The 18,671-nt window shown below is 46.3% G+C and overlaps 1 protein-coding gene across 3 annotated transcripts in view; it reads right to left on the minus strand.

Annotated features, from left to right (window-relative positions):
* Ntn1 (netrin 1) overlaps positions 1-18,671 on the minus strand; it is a 223,830-nt gene that overhangs the window by 189,119 nt on the left and 16,040 nt on the right. Inside the window, exons 1-2 of one of the 3 annotated variants that reach the window (XM_029557541.1) lie at positions 18,603-18,662; positions 16,664-17,744 (exon numbers count right to left, since the gene is read on the minus strand). In XM_029557541.1, coding sequence (XP_029413401.1) covers positions 16,664-17,681 — 1,018 coding nt within the window. In that variant the 5' untranslated portion in view covers positions 17,682-17,744; positions 18,603-18,662. Of the gene's footprint in view, positions 1-16,663; positions 17,745-18,329; positions 18,663-18,671 lie in introns of those variants that run through there. The other 2 variants (XM_008855738.3, XM_029557540.1) reach the window with 2 other exon arrangements.

Genomic DNA, 18,671 nt, shown 5'->3' on the forward strand with positions numbered 1-18,671 from the left:
CTTACATACATGCAGACAATACACACATACACATAAAATAAAATAAAAATAATAAATAAAATACTCTCAAAAGAATAATAACAAGAATAACTGAAAAAAGTGAGCAAACACTGCACCAGATATTGAAATACACTGTCCAGATAGGAAGTGACAGGAAAATAATAGAGCTGTCAAACAAAATGGAAAGTCCAGAAAACAGATCCAAGTTTATATAATACTTAAGCATTTAATAAATATTGTATCTCAAATCAGTGACAAAGAATGTTTTTCAATAGCTATCACTGAATAGCTGGCTAAATATCTGATGAAAAAAATCAACATCCTTACCTCACACCGCATGCCATAAATAATTCCAGATGGATAAAAGATTAAAATATATGATTTTTAAGTTCTGGCAACAAAGTAGTCTGAGGTAATATAGAATTCCCACCATTGCAAGCATCTAGACATGCTAAACAGAATATAATTTCAAAATGTAGGTAATGCACAGCAGATCTATAAAATAAATAAATAAAAGGCAATCCCCAGAGGCTAGGGGAAAAAGAGAATCTGAATGCCTAAGCCTTCAGAAACACTGAGACCCCAGAGGTCACGAGGTGTAAGTGAACAGAAGAGAGAAGGAAGGAGAGATCAGCGGAAAGCAATACTGGTCACCAAGATCTAGAAATAGGCTTTCATATCTTTAGGCTTGAGTTTTGGTACAAACATGCCAGGAGAGGTGGCCTTGCAAATGAGAGAGGCCCTGCATTCTTTCTTTTATTATTTATTTGCTTATTTATTCATTATTTGTTTATTTATTATATTTTTGAAGCTTTGAAGCCTAGGCTAACCTGGAACTCACTACGTTGGCCCAGGCTGGCCCCCTGACTTACAGCAATCCTTCTGCCTCACCCTCCTGAGTGCTGGAATCACAGGCATGACTGTCACTACACTTGGTGAACACCAACTTATACCAAGCCCCTTGTGAATTAAACAACCAAGGATTTCTGCTTCAAGGATTTATACTGAAGCATTAGGAAAGAGCAACTAAGAGGCTAAAGAGATGGCTCAGTGGTTAAGAACACTGACTGTTCTTGCAGAAGACCCGGGTTCGAATCCCAGCACCCACACGGCAGCTAACAACTGTCCGTAACTCCAGTTCCAGGGATCCGACAGCCTCTTCTGTCCTCCACAGGCATTGCATGGCAAAGGTGCACTTACCTACATGCAGGCAATACGTGCATACACATAAAATAAAAATGATAAATTAAAAAAAAAAAAAAGCGCATACTGTTCTTCTAGAGGACCAGAGTTCAGTTCCCAGCACCTACCTCAGGTGGCTCACAACTGCCTGTAACTCTAGTTCCAAGGGATCTGCAGCCTCTGGCATCTGGGTGCACACACATGTACATGCACACAAAGCTACATACATATATACACAATTAAAAGTAAAATAAATCTGAAAAAAATAAAAAGGAGCAAATGAAAAGAGATAGGATAGGGAAATGGCTCAGTGGTTAAAGGGAGCTTATTGTGCAATCAGATCCCAGCACCTACATAACAAGGTAGACATTCAGCACATGCTTGTAGCCTCAATTCCAGGTGAGACAGAGACAGGAGGATCACTGGGGCTTGCTGGCTTCCAGCCTAGCCAATAAAACTCAAGACCTAGATTTAGGAAGAGTCCTTTGTCTCAAAAGAATAGACAGAGAGCGATAGAGGAGAAAGAACACTCAATGCCCTCTTCTGGCCTGTGTGTGCATGCTGCCTCTGTGCACACACACCTGCATATACATGTGCAAATACACTCATACATACACATAAATAATAAATAAATAAAAATAATAAATAATATATCTTAAAAGAAAGGAGCAAGTGGAAAGATGGGAAAATAGTCAATAAACATGATTTTAAAAATTAAATTGCATTGGGGCTAGAGAGATGGCTCAGTGGTTAAGAGCACTGACTGCTCTTGCAGAGGACCTGGGTTCGTTTCCCAGCACCCACATGGTGACTACGAACCATCCTTAACTCCAGCTCCAGGGGAATCCGAAGTCCTCTTCTGACCTCCATGGCATTGCATGTGGGTGCACTCACATACATGCAGGCAATATACTCATACACATAAAATAAAAATAAAAAATAATAAATTGTTTTTAAAAATATATAAAATTGTGGGCCAGGCGTGGTAGCACACACCTTTAAACCCAGCACTTGGGAGGCAGAGGCAGGCGGATCTCTGTGAGTTCTAGGCCAGCCTGGTCTACATAGTGAGTTCCAGGACAGCTGGAGCTACAGGGAGACCCTGTCTCAAAAGACCAAAAAAAAAAATTAAATTGCATGTTAGAAAGCGATGTAAGTATTATGGAAAAAAGGAATAAAGTAGGCAGGATAAGGGCGATCTTTGGGGTGTGTGTGTGAAAGAGAGAGACAGAGAGACAGAGACAGAGAAGAGACAGAGAGACAGACAGTTGTGGATGAGGGTGCTGTTGGCAATATTGAGTAAGGCTGACAGGGCCACTGCAAAGCGGTATTTCCCTAAAGCCTACCATCTGGGCACACCTAATGCCCCAAGGAAACTGCCTGTGGCAGGGCTATAAGTAGGGTATCTTCGTGGCACCTTAGATTCTGAGGGCTGGAACAGAGTAGAAGCCTGGAACAGAGAGAAGCCAGGGCCAGATGAGGCAGGGCTCCGTAGCAATGGCTAGGGCTCCAGGTGCTCCTCAGAGTGGCCAGGCAAAAGTTACCTTTGGCTGTTGCTGGGAATAGACCAGAACATGTGTGTTGGGGGTTGGGGGTGGGGGGGGACACAGCAGCAATAATCCAGGTGACAAACACCTGGACCTTCCAAACACACTCTGGGTGACTAAAAGGGAAACTAAAACTTTGTCCCTCAAAGTTTGTGTCTACTCAGAACTCTGAGGAAGGGGAGACAGTCAGTCCTCAGTAAACCAGAAAATGAAACATCAGGCCTGAGAAGGTTTCAAGCCAGATGCATATTCTTCCTTGTTTGAAACAATAATTTCCAAGGTGATTAATTAATTAATTAATGGAAAATTTGATCCCAGTCCAATTTTTGGCAGAATCACTGGGTCATTTTCATAACTGAGACCAGAGGGATTTCCACAAAATCTGAAATAAAAATAAGCTCACAGTCAGAAAGTACAAAACACATACGGAAATCATTCGCCACGAGCAAAGGTCAGCAGGCAAAGCGAGGAGGAGGATCAGGACTCCAAGAACCTGAGATCATCCATCAAACTAACCAGGACCATAGCAGAAGCCACACTGAAGGCATTTACAGAAAAAAATGTTAAGCAAAAGATGCAGACACTGAAGAGAACATCCAATATGATTTCATTTATACAAATTTCAAAAACAGTCAAAACTTAGAGCCAGCCATGGTAGTACATGTTTGTAATCCCAGCACTTGGAAGGCTGAGGCAAGAGGATCTTGAGTTTGAGGCAAGCCTGAGCTACCTAGTAAAATCCTCTCTCTAAAACAAAGCACAAGCAAAACTCATGGTATGAGAAGTTAAAGTGGTGGCCTCACCAGAGTACTGGTGGTTGGGGACGATGGGGGCCTTTTGGAAATATCTTGTTTCTTGATTTTAGCATAGATACTCAGATGTGTTCACTTTGTGAAAATTCATCCAGCTGAGCACACGTGATTTAAACAACAAAGTTGCCAACATGTGGAAGAACAGAGAAGGAATAGGCCTTGTATCATTACCACCAGGTGAGGGAAGGAACTGGGTGGTGAACCATAAAGAAGGAAACTTCCAGTAGCCTTGGAGGCCCAGTGAGGTCCTTTAACAAGGGCCTAAGTAGTCTTTTAAGGAAACCTCAATGGAAAGGGGATGGGCAGAAAATATATCATTTGGCAGAGCTGCTTTTTGGTAAGCAAAGAATACGTTGATCAAGAGGGGTAAGGTAGGTTTCCAGCACTGGGAATGGTAGTGGAGTACAGAGCATCGAACAGCACCACACCAGAATGCAGAGTGTCAAAGTTAAATACGGTCTTAGTAGCCCAACCACTCACTTCACAGAACAGGAAAGCAAGGCCCAGAGAAGTACAGGACTTGCACCGAGTCGCCTTTGCTCCCCAGCAGGCTGAACACAGATTCAAGATATGAAACCACAAGGTCTAGTCAGGGAAAGCTAGAGACCAGGGCCACAATGCCTGGTTTCTAACAACAGCTGCACCACGCGCTAGCCTTATGACCTTGGACATGTTGCCGGACCTCAGTTTCTTCACCTGGATGTATAGATGTAAATCAGTATAGCTGCTTTCTACTAATGTATAGCCACTCTCTACTGAAGCTGACCATGTACTCATATCCCAGGGCCCAGCAGTCCCACTGCTTTCTAAGTCTCTGGCAGGAGTTCAAGTATGGTCACAGCTATGCTACTTTTAATAGCCCCAACCAAGAAAAACAAATATCTACTGTTCTTTATAGAATGGAGAAACCCAGTTTGATACAAAACTGGACAGCAAGAAACACTGATAAAGTATTATTGCATCTGAATAAGCACCACAAAGGAAGTATCAAAGTATAAATCCAGAAAGCAATCTCATCTATACAAAGTTAAAAACTAAAAACTCAACATATTGTGGTCAAAGAGTGTGATGACCCGCAGGACAACAGGCCAGCTTCTAGGGTACTGGTACATTCTTGATGGGAGTGCTGGTTATACAAGTGTAACCATAGCACATAACAGGTCACTGAGCTGAGCACCATGAAGTTTACTCATTAGTAACAGAACCAACCTCATAGGATTGTTATAGGACTTTCTAAAGTGATTATAAGGTGCTTAAAATAGATCATGGCAACTGTGTTTAAGTCTGCAGTCAACATCAACACTTCTATACCCCTCCTCTGAGCCACTCTAAAGTCACATCATGAAGAAGTCTTCAGCTGGGCCTCCATGGCCACTAGACAATCAAAGACACAGACTTAACGTCCTGGCACTGATGGGATCAAACCCAAGTATCCAAAGCCAGAAATGGTTCCCTTATCATAATCCCTCCATCTATTCTGGTATCTCACATTATTCAACTGGATGCTGTATTCTTTGACCTTGGTTCAGAACAAGAACTTCCTATGGACTGGGAAAGACAAAACTTTGCAGACATCTTTCATTTAAAACAAAAACAGGGGCTGGTGAGACGGCTCAGCAGTTAAGAGCACTGTCTGTTCTTGCAGAGGACCCAGGTTTAGTTCCCAGAACCCACATGGTGACTCACAACTGTCCACAGTTTCAGTTCCAGGGGATCCAATGCCCTCTTCTGGCCTCCTCAGGCACTGCGGGTACATGGTGCACTTACATACATGCAGGCAAAAACACTCATACATAGTAAAAACAAACAAACAAACAACAACAAAAAAAAACAGCTCTCTAACCTTGATCCAAACAATAAACTCAGGTAAAATGCTCAGCCTTGTTCTTTCCCAGCATTTCTGAGTACCATGATGGCTAATCTGCTCAAAAATATCATTTCCGAAGGGTTGATTTCTGTGGCTTGGAAGGAGACTCGATTTCCTTCCTCGTGGCAGCTTGTGAGGCCAAGCACTTTCCCACAGTGAATTCTCTCCAGAACTGAGCCACGAAGTGAGACAGGGCTGGGTCTGGTAAGAAAAAACTGGCTGACAGTGATCTGCCCACCTCTGAGGTCTGGCTTTGGGGAGAAGAAAACAGTTGGTCACAGGGTTGTGGGCAGGGGGCCCATGTCCAACAGGCCTGCCCAGAGGACGCCCAACCCCAAGGTACTTTTCATGCTTCCAATGCCAAATTCTGTATCAGTAAACACAATGTGTTTCCTTTTTCATGCTGGGTTTAGAACTATTATTGTTCCGCACTTTCTGCACCGACCCAAATGTAAGCAAAGGGCTGAGACCGTGGCTTCTGAAGAGTCCTTGTCCCTCAACACCACACAGACTTTATCTTGAATAGAGGGAACAACCTTTGGCTAGGAGATGCCCCAGAAGTCCCAACCTCCTGAGTCTAACCCAGGCTGGGCAGTGACAAGCTTTTGTCTAAGAAAGCGCTCCAGCCAGGGAACACCTGCTTAGGAACTTCCAAGTTGGCATTCTGAGAAGACTACACTTTTCAGGGAACTGTGGTTTCTCAAATTCTTGGCATGACGAAAAATAAAAACACTACAACAGAACAAATTTAGGAGGAAAATGTGACGTGGACCAACATTCAATCCTCCCTCGATAGAAGAGCCAAACTTGGACCTGGCTTCCCCTCAAGACCTTCAGTGCCTCCCCTGAGCCCTGGACACCCTGGGGGCCCGTCTATGTGGACAAGTATTCTCCTTTCCATGTACACAGCCTCTATAATGAGAAATGCATGTACTTTATATTCCTTCATGTCCCCACACCCAATAGACCCACCTCAACAGCAAATGCTCCAGAAATGTCAACGTACGAGGTTTTTGTCTGAAAGCTGGGGGACAAGGTTGAGAGAAGTAATCTAAGATGAAAAAATGGAAAACAGTTTTTATTTCACATGTTTCTTGTACTGTAAGATCATTTCTGGCCTTAGAAGGAAAGCATACTGTAATTGATTAGCAATGTCTGTCTGGTTCCACAATGGAGAAGGGACAATGTAGTCCCTAGGTACAGTAGTTGCCCCTCAACCAAGGTTTTGCTTTCTGTGATTTCAGTAATCCATAGTCAACCACAGTCCCAAAATATTAAATGGAAAATTCCATAAATAAGAAATTCTTACTTTTGAACTAGGTGCTATTTAGAGCAGCATGGTGAACTCTCAAGCTGTCCTGTTCTATCTTGCCAAAAACGTGAGCCAGGTCTTTCACCAGCGCACCCAGGCTGTATATTCTCCCCACCTGTTAGTCACTTAGTAGCCACATTTCAAGTATCATGGTCTACTGTCAAATACCACAGTGCTCATGTTTAAGTGCTTGTCTTACTTAATGATGGCCCCAGAGCACAGAGAAGTGATGCCGGCAATCTAGGTATGTCCAAGGGAAGTCATAAAGTAGTTTCTTTAAATGAAAAGGAAAAAGTTCTAGAATGTAGGGGAAAAAATTACATGCTGAGGTTGATAAAATCCAAAGTACAATATTTGAGGGAAAAAGAGTAAACTTATATAATTTTTATTATAGTATATTGCTACCGTTTCATACCATTTTCAGTTATCATTAATCTTACTGTGCCTAATTTATAAATTGAACTTTATCATAGGTATATTTGTTTAGAAAAAACATAACATATAGGGTTTAGTATTATCCACAATAGGCATCCAATGGGCACCTGGGAACATATTTCCTATGGATAAGGGGGTACAACTGTACTCTCCACAGTCACTCCAAGCAGGAACCAGATGAAACCAGATGCCTGACAATGGTAATCTAGCAGTCAGGAAGTACCCATCACTTTTGGACTTTAAATATGGAATGCAGCAGAACACACAGGCCCTCAGGAAACTACAAGATCTACCTCATTTCCTTATTTAGAACTCAGTTATTCAAAGCCATACCCTTTAAAGATCCCTGTGGTCCTACAGACTGTCTAACTTAAGTGTGGAGCCTCTGGAATGTGTGAAAATTGGACATGACAACTAATAATCTCTCTTATCTGTAGGCAGAAAAGGACCCCAGGGGAAAAATCTAGAAACTTCAGCAACAGCAATAGCTAAGAGGGGGCTGTGAATGGACCCCCAACTAAAATGTGGCCATATGTACAGGGAGCTGAGACCTCACATAGGCTGGTCCTGAGTCCTCCTGGAAGACAGACTTCCAGAGCCTTCTTCCAGCCAGACACTGGCTATGTTAGGATGCATTATATATTCCAATAAATCCACTTCAATCCCTGAAAAGTCAACACTTGATATAACCTGGAAGTCTCCTCCACTTACAGAACATTCTTCCTCCTGGGTCTTTCTTACGTGCATATGTGCACTATACCACAAACTCACTTCAACCTAGCTAGTGCACAAATCCCAACAGCAGATGGCCTAGCAACCTCAACAGAGGATTTCACATAGGATAAGGCAGTGTGCTCTTGCCCATTCCTTGATGGTACTCATGATCCACTGGTCTGCTTGTCCCCTCAGATAGCATCTTCTTTTATGCTCAGAGTACCAGCAGCTGCTTCAAATAAACAGCCACCTTGAAGGAAAATCGGGACAGTAGCTTAAATATTGGGAGAAAAAGGCTCTGAGAAGAGGCATTCCACATCTCATCAATCCATGGCCTCAGCCTCTTCTCTCTATCAGGAATCTTTAAAGGGTCTGGCTTTGAATAACTGAATTCTAACTAAGGAAATGAGGGTAGAACCGGCACAAGTGATATAAGCAGGTGTGAGCCCATATTTAGCCAGGGTCTCCCAGGAGCTGCTAATGGAAAGGAACCAATATTCCTCTTTCCTTTTCCCCTCCCTCCCTTCCTCCCTCCCTCCCTCCCTGTTTTTTGTGTATGATTTATGTGTGTGTATGTGTGTTTTTCATATGTGAGGAGTGCTGACATGCCTGTTCCACAGAGCACTCATTGAGGTCAGAGGACAAACTCAGGTGCTGGGCTTCACCCTCCTCTTTGAGGCAGGGTCTCTCTTGTTCACTGCTGTATCCACCAGGACAGCTGGGCCAGAGATTCCTCTCTCTCTGCCTTCCATCTCCTTATAAGGGCACTGAGATGACAGATGCTCTACTGCATCCATTTGTTTTTGACTTGTGTTCTGAGGATCTGAACTCAAGTCATCAGGTTTATGTAGCAAGTGCTTTACACACTGAACCATCTCCCCAGCCTGGGACCAATAGTTCTACAGACAGGCGGAGGCAGGCGGATCTCTGTGAGTTCAAGGCCAGCCTGGTCTACATAGTGAGCTCCAGGACAGTGAGTTCCCTGCTTCAGAAAGATCAAAAAAGAAAAGAAAAGAAAACAAAACAAAACAAAAACCAAAACCTGACCATTAGGCCATTAGGCTAGAGATGTAGCTCAGTGATAGAGCATTTGTCTAACATGCTCAAAGTCCAAGGTTTGGTCCCCAGAACTGCAAAAAGAAATTTAAAGACCTGACCACTAGAACGAGCCAGTGTCTCAGAACATGGAGAGAAGTTTACATAAAGCACTTCTGGGTTTTCTTGGAGGTGATGGTTTTTGGTTTGGGTTTTTTTTTTTTTTTTTTTTTTTTGTAGGGCTAGGAATCAAACCCAGGGCCTGTGCATGCTAACTAAGCAAGTGCTCTAACACTAAATCATATCCCAGCCCAAGCACAAACTGTGTGTATGCTGTGTGTGTTATATACATGTTCATATGGGTTTGTGCCCATGTGTGGAGGCCAGAGGTAGATGCTAGGTGTCTTCCTCAATTGCTCTCCACTTGTTTTTGAGACAAGGTCTCTCACTGAAATTAGAACTCGCCAATTCAACTAGACTGGCTGGTCAGAGAGCTCCAGGAATCCTCCTGTCTCTACCTTCCCACTGTTGGAATTAGAAGTGTGCCCATGGCCAGTATTTTGCATGGGGGCTGGGGATCAGTAAGTAGATCTTCGTGCTTATGTAATAAGCACTTTACCAACTGAGCCGTCTCCCCAGCCCCCAAGCATAAAATTTTGCAGGCTTGCTTGTTTCCTTTTGTTTTGAGACAGTGTCTCCCTGTAGCCTCAGCTGCCCTCGATCTCATAGAGATCCACCCGCCTCTGCCTCCTGAGTGCTAGGATTAAAGGTGTGGGCTACCACACTTGGCTATTTTATTTCTCTGTGTGTGTGTGTGTGTGTGTGTGTGTGTGTGTCTGTCTGTCTGTCTGTCTGTGTGTCTATATGTTTGTGTGAACTTATACCACATGTATGTGAGGCCATGTGATCCCAGGAAGGGAGAGTAACAGGCAGTTGTGAGTTGCTGGACATGGGTGCTAGGAATTGGAACTAGGGTCTTCTGGAAGAGCAGCAAGTGCTCTTAACTGCTGAGCCATCCTTCCAGACCTATAAACTTTTTAAAAGCAAATTATAGCCTATTTCTGAGCCAGGCACCGTGGCTCATGCCTAGAATCCCAGTACTCAGGAGGTAGGAAGATGGATAAATGTTTGAGGCTAGTCTAGGCTACACAGTCAGTTCCCAGCCACCCAGGCTATGATCTTGTCTCAAAACCTAAAAGTAAATTGATAAAACAAAATCGACTTTATTTACAATAAATTCGTATTCTTTAAATACGAATATAGAAATGGGAAAATAAACTCACTACACCCCACCAGCCCAACCTCATGACAGCAGACAGCTTTGAGACCAACGGTCCCTGTCTAGCAGACTGGCGTGGGCAGCTCACTTATTGCAAGCTCCATTCAAAACAACAGTCCCTGGGAGTCAGTTATAATAGGACACGGCTTTTATGTGATCAGCCTCAGAAACAAATGCTGCTGATACCCCCTGCTCTCTCCGATGTGCCCTGCAGACGAGTCCCCACTTGGTCCCTGTGTATAAACTGCCCTTTGGTGGCAGCAACATCTGTTTTTGAAAAGCTTCCGTTCCTTGTGGCAATCTGATTAATTGAACAAAGCACACAGAGAATACCTCGTACAAAGCCTGGCTCTCGGTAGGGGTTTGTGGTCTGTCTTCAGGACTCAACCTGACAACCACCTGTGAATAGCATTCTAAACTCCGAAGTTCCTGGGCCACCCAAACCAACCCTCACCTTCTGAGGCTTCCAGAAGACAGGCAAAATGCTGTGCGCCTCTCTGCTAAGCATTAGGCTGGAGTCCTAAGCATTTCAAAAGGCTTCCATGACTTCCTGTCTTCCCAAAATGGAAGACACTACAGAAATCCAAGGTATGATAGTCACTTCTGAAAGGAAAAAATATATATATATATATATTGGCTCACAAAATATCCACCCTTGTGCATCCACAGATAAGGCTGTTTTATAATTCAGTTCCCCAAAGAGCCATTTATTTTGGTGCAGGCAGTGGGCAGAGCAGACACTGTAGAAGCCATCAAGATAACACAAATAACAACCCAGTGGACTTTTGAAGTGTAAACATAAAAGTCTATTAAGAATACAATGCTGGTTTAATCCCAAGACAAAAAATTTGCTTAATGAAAAGCACAACTCATCTCAAGAAGGAAATATCGATACCAGCTGTGGGCAGCAAACGAGGGGGTTCCTTCCAGGGAACATCTGAATTGCAACCCACTGCCTTTCCAATATTTACTCTGGACATAAAGTCTCAAATACTTTTCTGAGGATCTCATTTTTCTCCAGGAGGAGGAGGTCAGAGAGGAGTCTGGGCAGGGCTAAAGGAGAGCTTGGCAGAGCCTGAAACTGCAGGCCTGCCCACCCCAGAGGGTTGGCCCTGACTTCCCTGCATCCCTTCCCTGGGCAGAGTTGGGAGCAGCTTCCTTACCCACCAGGCACTAAGGAGGACCCCAGCTGAGACCCTCACTCCAGCTGCTGTGGGCCTAGAGAGATCAGTGACAGTAACATGTGCTGCTGACTGTCCGAACTGCACCTAACCAGCGGAAGAGTTTCATTCTCCATCAAACAACACCTTCAGCCACTTCCTCATTTTTCAACATATTCCGAAGAAGCAATGGGGTGGTGAGCACTGGGGTGAGTAGAGAATGCCTTTTTAAAGAGGATTTTTAGAGTACTAGCTCTGTTTCCCCACCTTTGAGAACACTACAGACCCTGAAATCAAGCCTTGGCCATCTGTAGGCCCGAAGACGCACACTTGCTAACATCCCAGTTATCTGGGAGGCTAAGGAAAGACAATCAAAAGTTCAAAGCCAGACTGAGCAGTTTAGAGAGACTCTGTCTCAAAATTTTAAAATTAGGGCCAGCAAGATGGCCCAGTGGGTAGAAGTCCCCACCACCAAGCCTGATGGCCTGAGTTCAATCCCCAGGACCCAAATGGTGGAAAGACAGAACCAACTCTAGCAAATTGTCCTCTGAGCTCCATGCACACACCGTGGCACATGTGTGCCCACACACATACACATGCATGTGTACATACAACAATAAATGTAAAAAAAAAATCTTTTTAAGCCTAGAGACATAGGTCAGTGATAGAGCACTTACCTAGCTTACACTAGGCCTTAGGTTCAATGTCCAGTATGAATGAATGAACAAAAGAAAAGACCTTGCCATTAGCAGTATTTGTGAATACCAAGGACCCACCTAGGCTTTAAAAATTTTTTTAATTTATAGTTTATGTGTATGAGTGTTTTGCCTACCTGTAAGTGTGCCACATGCATGCAGTGTCCACAGAGGCCAGAAGAGGGCATTGGATGCCCTGGAACTGGAGTTACAGGTGGCTGTGAGTGGCCATGTAGGTGCTGGAAACCAAACCTCAGTCCTCTGCAAAAGCAGCCAGTGCTTTTAACTGCTGAGCCATCTCTGCAGCCCCAACAGCAAGATTTTCAAGCCCTCTTCATGTCCAGTTCTCCCAGTTCCCTCCAGGCCCACTGGCTAAGATAGAAGAAAACTTATCTACAACTTCATGCTTCCATATGCATGAAAATAATGCAATGCAATAACTAGGGAACACACTTCCATTTCTAGCAAGAAGTAACAGGTTGTTCCAACTTTTCTCCTGAATGAAAATGACAGCCATTCATTCATTCATTCATTCACTCAACAATCATCCATCCAACCACTCCATGTATAGCCAGCACAGACGATGCAATAAAATAAGTATAATCAGCAGGCTGGAGCCCCAGCTTCACCATCTACTAGCTCTGGGGCTTTGAGTAAACCATGTAATGTCTCTAGGCCATGGTTTCCTCATCTCTAAAATAAGAACAATAATAGTGCCCATTATTAGTATAGTCACAACGATTAAATAACTAAATTAATGTGAGTACTTGGCAAAGAATAAGCCCTCAAGAGTTAATCATCATAATGACAGTAATTATAATAACTGCTCTGAGTATTAAAAACATACACTCATCCACAGCTAGGTGCCAGGCTCTGGATGGGCCAGAAAATATTTTTGGCCTTCTGATTTTGCAAGGGTCTTTAGTGGGGCATTGGATTTCTCATGGCAACTCCTCCAAACTAGTGTCCCTCACTTGCCAAGGATAAGGGTGCACCCAAGCACCAGAGCCATCTGCAGCATTTGGACTGCACCCCTCCTCAAAGCCATGTTTAAACAATTATGAGCATTATGTTGCAGGTACCCATGACCACAGCAGGCCGGCCCAGCACAGTGCTCATCTTGCAGAGGCATCTTTTGTGTGGGTTTTGGGTTACGGCTGGGCAATGCGAAGCCATAGAGCGAGTCGCAAAACGAGTTTTCATAATCTCAACCTGTCACAAACCAAGTAGGGGCTCATGCTGACATCCCCACAGTAAGATTAAACAGCATGCTTCGTCAGGCACTAAATACTAACACAGCTCCCACGTCAAGGGGACATTGATTAAAACTGATGTCAATAATTTATGAAACACAATATGGTGTTCAGATGCTCTTTTGAAAAAAAAAAAAGCCGGGGGGGGGGAGGGCCCAGCAATCCAGGTGGTTTAAAACTGTCCATGCATTTTCCCTTGAATGTACACCCCCACGCACACCATGCATGGGTGCTTCTTTGCACAGTGAATGTAAATGCACATGTGTATAAAAGCATGTGAACATTGCTGATACATATGGGGCAGAAGAAAGTATTTAGTTATTCCACTGAGAGCTGTTCAGGCTGTAAGGTTATACATAGTCTTGTCTTTCATATTGTTTCAAGAGTTCTTTCCTTCCAGAAGAAAGTCAAAATTGCATTTAAAATAAAATTGGTCTTTACAACAGTTAGCATTTATTTTTGTGGAGAAATTGACCTTGAAACAATACTGAAAAGAAAGCTAGATGGAAGAAAACACATGAGATATATGCACTGCTTGGTAATCTGTAAGTGCCCTGGCCTCTGAGGAGGGCTGTTCAGCCGTATAACAGCAACACACTTTAAATTTTTAGAGACTGTGTTGGGGAGAGTAGAGGCCAACTTAGGGAAGTATCCCATATAGGTCCATTATAAATCATGTCTTGTGACTTTATAGAAAAATCAGAACAGCATGATGATACTGCCTGATTTTCGTCAAGATTGAATTTTTTCAAAATTAAAAACAATACAGCTCTTTGCCTTAGTTGTAAATAGTCTGGGCAGCTTCACCTTATGTGTCAACAGTGTGAAATTCACAAAATGGGATTAGTTGCTGATAGCACAAAGTTAGTGTTTGAAGGATTTATTAATGCTTTTTCCTAGCACAGTGCCCTCTAGTATCTCAGAACACCCGTCAAACACTAATTCATTCACATATCTCCACTACAGGGCCTTTTCATAAAAAGCTCGACCTTTAATTGTAAATCACTCCTAAATTGTCCTTGCTGGCTTTCTCTTTTACAGAATGATGGAAAAATCACTAAGACTTCAATTAAGACTTTATGGGAACTTCAAGCTGATGTTCCCAGCTATACCTACAAGGTATCAGAACATCTATTCAAAAAGGAAACTATAAATAACTTTAACAGAGTTGAATTGGCTTTACTTTTATGAAATGAATGAATAATTGGCAAGACTTAAAGATACTTTAACTACTGAGAATTAAAATAACTTCTGTAAAACCCTGAAAAATATCGTTAGCCGATCATTTGTCATGTAGATTATGTACTTATTAGGCCTAATTAAACTTTTTGAACAAAAGCCGCTTGCTAATTACATTAGTTAATATGTTGATTGCTCAACTTGGCGCAAAAAATAAAAAAAGGTCAATCCAATTTGCCCATAGTTAGTGCTTTGTTGGAAAGACCAAATCCTAAACTGGAGAGATTGTTTCAAGTCTATGACCATGGTTATAATAAATACAGGTTATGCATTCACATTGGAAGTAACAGGAAGACATGAGGGTGAGGGGCAAATCTGGACATTCCCAAGGATAGGAGGAACCTTCAAGCCAGTAACATTTTGCCACAGCATCCAGCTTGCATTTGTCCAATTAAAACCTGCTGGTGACCATACAATGTCATCTTTCATATGTATATACAAACTAAAACTGATAGCAAAACCCTGGGAAGCCCTTTAAATGCCAATAAAGGGTTTTTCCACACAAAAGGAAGAAAAGAAAAGAGGAAAGGGGGAGAGGGGAAGAGATGGGAAAAACTAACATTTCTCAGGGAATTGAACAGATCAAAGAAGTTTATTCTCCAAGACCACTAAGTCGGGGTGTGATTACTGTGCAGATTCCTGAAAAAAAGTCTCTTCACATTGGCTCTTCTGTCCCTTGAAGGCTTGGGATGTACAATTAGGTCTGCAAAAGCTGGGAAACACTTGAGCGTAAAAATGGAGACCTCGAGGAGCAACAGGAGGCCCAGGCGCCCGCAGATTAGGGCGCCTGCCTGGGCCTCTGTGCACCGACCCTCCAAGACATGTTTTCCATTCTCTTGCTCAAAAGTCTGCATCCACAGTCAGGAGGTACAAAGTATCCGACAACAACATGACACAATTAATCAGAACCAGACCTCAAAACGTGTGTTTGTGGGGACCAGCAAACTTTGCAATGTGCCTCGGAGGGTTAAGCAATTGAAGAGATTCACACTGGCTCTCTGGGGTTGGGAGGGAGAAGGAAAAAAAGAAATCTGTATGCTCACAAAAGATGCACACCAAATGGCACATTAGGACTAAATGATTTTCATTACAATCTCTGTCAGATTTAGACATTTACATCTAATTCTGAAAAATCTCTCTCTCTCTCTCTCTCTCTCTCTCTCTCTCTCTCTCTCCCCCCCCCTCTCCCTCTCTCCCTCTCCTTCTCCCTCGTGGCTGAGTGTTTCTGCACCAACAAGGTTGTACAGTTTATAAGTAGAATGTATCCTGTTAAGGCCTCTTTCTGACCCAGGCGTATTAACCAATGCTGGATTTGTCAGATTTCTTTTTCAGGAATTGAAACTCCATTAACAAATCGAGACGCTGGGCCTTTAGTTAATTCAAAACTGTTCAAATTCACCAAACCCTGGAGCTAACAAAAAATTGGTAGACTTCATTTTTAGAACAGGATTGAATTAGTTTAAAATAGTTACTGAGCCCTTCTTTGTCATCTGTAGATAGTAACTAATTGAAATCACATCACTCTCCGTTGCTAACACGGAGTTCAAAAGAAAAAAAAAAACTATAAAAAGATAAATGGAGGATGCAAGAGTAACATTTGTCGGGTACCGAACTGGTCCCAAACTGCAAAGAATTCTCTGCCATCTCCCAAGGGATTTGTGGTTGTGGCGCTGGAACTTCCCGGGTCCCCAACTGCGAGCCCAGCTGCAGTCCTAGGAAAGGGGGATGGGGAGGAGGTGAATCCTAGCGACTGGCCAAACTGAGAGGGAGGCAGCAACAGTGTTTCCGTTTGGATCTGAGCTTAGAAAGACCTAATGGCAATTTTTCTCCAAACCACTCCCTCCACCCCCGACCTCCGGTGGCACTTCACTAGAGGCTTCTTGGCTCCGCAGAGGGTACGGGGACGCACACTCAGGCGTCCACACAGAATGCCACCCGAGCTAATAGAATGCTCTCAGCTCTCCCAGGTCCCACGCATCCCTGAACGCGCTTCCCCGAGCTCCGTGCAACGTTCCCGTAACTCACAACTGGCGATCCTTGGACGCGTGGCGCCTGCGCTGCCGAGAACCCTCCGCGGCGAGGCCCGGGAACACCACCCGCGTCCCTACCCATAGCCCGCGGCGCCCCACTCACCCACGCATTCGTTGGCCTCTCGGGCCGTGGCGCGCTGCCAGGGTCGGTCGTAGTGGAAGGGCTTGCAGCGGTCACATTCAGGGCCGGCCGTGTTGTGCCTGCATTCACACACCAGGCTGTCGTCGCGGTCGCGCACGCAACGCGCCGCGTGGCCGTTGCACTTGCAGCGGCCGCCAACCTGCAGGTCGGACACCGCATAGAAGTAGGAGTCACGCGCCAGTTCCGAGTCGTCTTCGTTCTCGTCTCCAAAAGTGTGCAGGCGGCTGAAGGCCACGCGGATGTCAGTGGCCGTGACCCAGTCCTGCAGCACCGGCGAGTTGTCGAAGTCGTGCGCCGAGGGTCGCCCGTCCAGCGTGCTGAAGGCGATTAGGCCGCCGGAGAGCGGGCGCATGTCAGTGTGCGAGTCGGTGCACACGGCCTCCTGCTCGTTCTGCTTGGTGATGGGCGCGCGGTGCGGCCGGTTGTACATCTTGCGGCACTGAGTGGAGTAGAACTGGAAGGGTACCCACGTGCGCCCGTAGTCCATGGACTTGTAGATGGCCATGGACTCGGGCCGTGGCGAGCAAAACTGCAGGCTCACGTAGGTCACCTCGAACTTCTTGCCTAGCGACAGCGTGAGGGTCACGTTGTGCGGGAACTGCAGGTAGTTCTCCGACTGCCAGCACGTCAGGTTGTGCGGGTTGTTGAGGTCGGTGAGGAAGGCGGGTGGGTGTGCTTTCTTGGGGTCCGACGAGTTGCAGAGATGGCAGGAGCGCAGCCGCTCCTCGCCACGCTCGCTCACCACGCAGTAGCGGGCCGGGGGCCGGCCGCAGGTGCTGGACACGCGCACGTCCTTGCCGAAGGCTGCATTGACAAAGTCCGGGATGCAGCGGCGCGGGTGGCCATTCTCATCCGAGCAGGGATCCGGCTGCGCCGCCTGGCCGGCGAACATGCTGAGCCCGGGCCCGCCGCGCACTGCGCCCACCAGGCACGCCACAGCCGCCAGCGCCGCCAGCGCCTCCCACACTGCGCGCATCATGCCGCGTCCAGCTTGCCCCGGCCCCGCCGCGCCAGGAGTCGATCCGCCCGCCGCACAAGGCGCCTGAGGAGAGAGGGGAGCTGCGCTCAGCCAGCGGGTTCAGCGCCCTCCAACACTGGGCCGGGTGGCGGGCCAGCGCTGGACTCCCCAGGGCATCAACCCCGGGGCTACCCACCACACTCCCTGGAGCGCCAACCCCGGGGTTACCCACGTCGCTCCTCTGGGCACCAACCCAGGGCTACCCACCTCACTCCCCGGAGCACCCACGCCGGGGCTACCCACTTCGCTCCTCCGGGCACCAACCCCGGGGCTACCCACCTCACTCCACGGAGCACCAACCCCGGGGATGCCCGCCACACTCCCCCGGTCACCAACCTCGGAGCTGCCAGCCTTACTCCCCCAGAGTCCCAGGGGCGGCCTCCAAGTCTGCAGCGCCCGCGCCTCTTCTTCCCCGCCACCGCAGCCTCCACCCTGCCCAAGGGACATGCCCGCACCCGTCTGCCCTGCACCCTAAGTCTTTGGGCAAAGGGGGGCTCCGGGGCCCCCAATCCCGCACCGCCCGCTCTCCTCTCCTCCCGCCACCTAGGATCCCTTTCAAGTGTCTCGCGATCGCATCCCCCGCCGGGGAGTCCGCGTTGGGGACTTTACCTCTAAGTGATGGCAAAAGAGAAAGAAAAGTTTGTCTGGCCCCGGCCCGGGAGCCCGCGCGCCGGACAGCGGAGAGCCTCTCGCGTCCTGTCTCAGCGCGGGCTTGCCAGCTCCATGCCCGGCGCGGCCGCCGCTGCCCCAGCCCCGGCCTCGGCCGCCACCGCCACCGCCGCCGCCTCCTTCTCCCGAGTGACGACGCGGCAGCCCGTCTCCCGCCGCTCCCTCCGCGGTCGGAGTGTGCCCTGCCCGCGCCCGGGGCGCACACACACTCACGCTCGCTGGCGCGCACTCTCACACGCACGCTCGCCCCCGAAAGCTCCGCCGCCGCCGCCGCCGCCGCCG

The sequence above is a fragment of the Nannospalax galili genome, unplaced genomic scaffold, assembly GCF_000622305.1.
Source record: "Nannospalax galili isolate Female #2095 unplaced genomic scaffold, S.galili_v1.0 scaffold146, whole genome shotgun sequence".
NCBI classification, from domain to species: Eukaryota; Metazoa; Chordata; class Mammalia; order Rodentia; family Spalacidae; genus Nannospalax; species Nannospalax galili.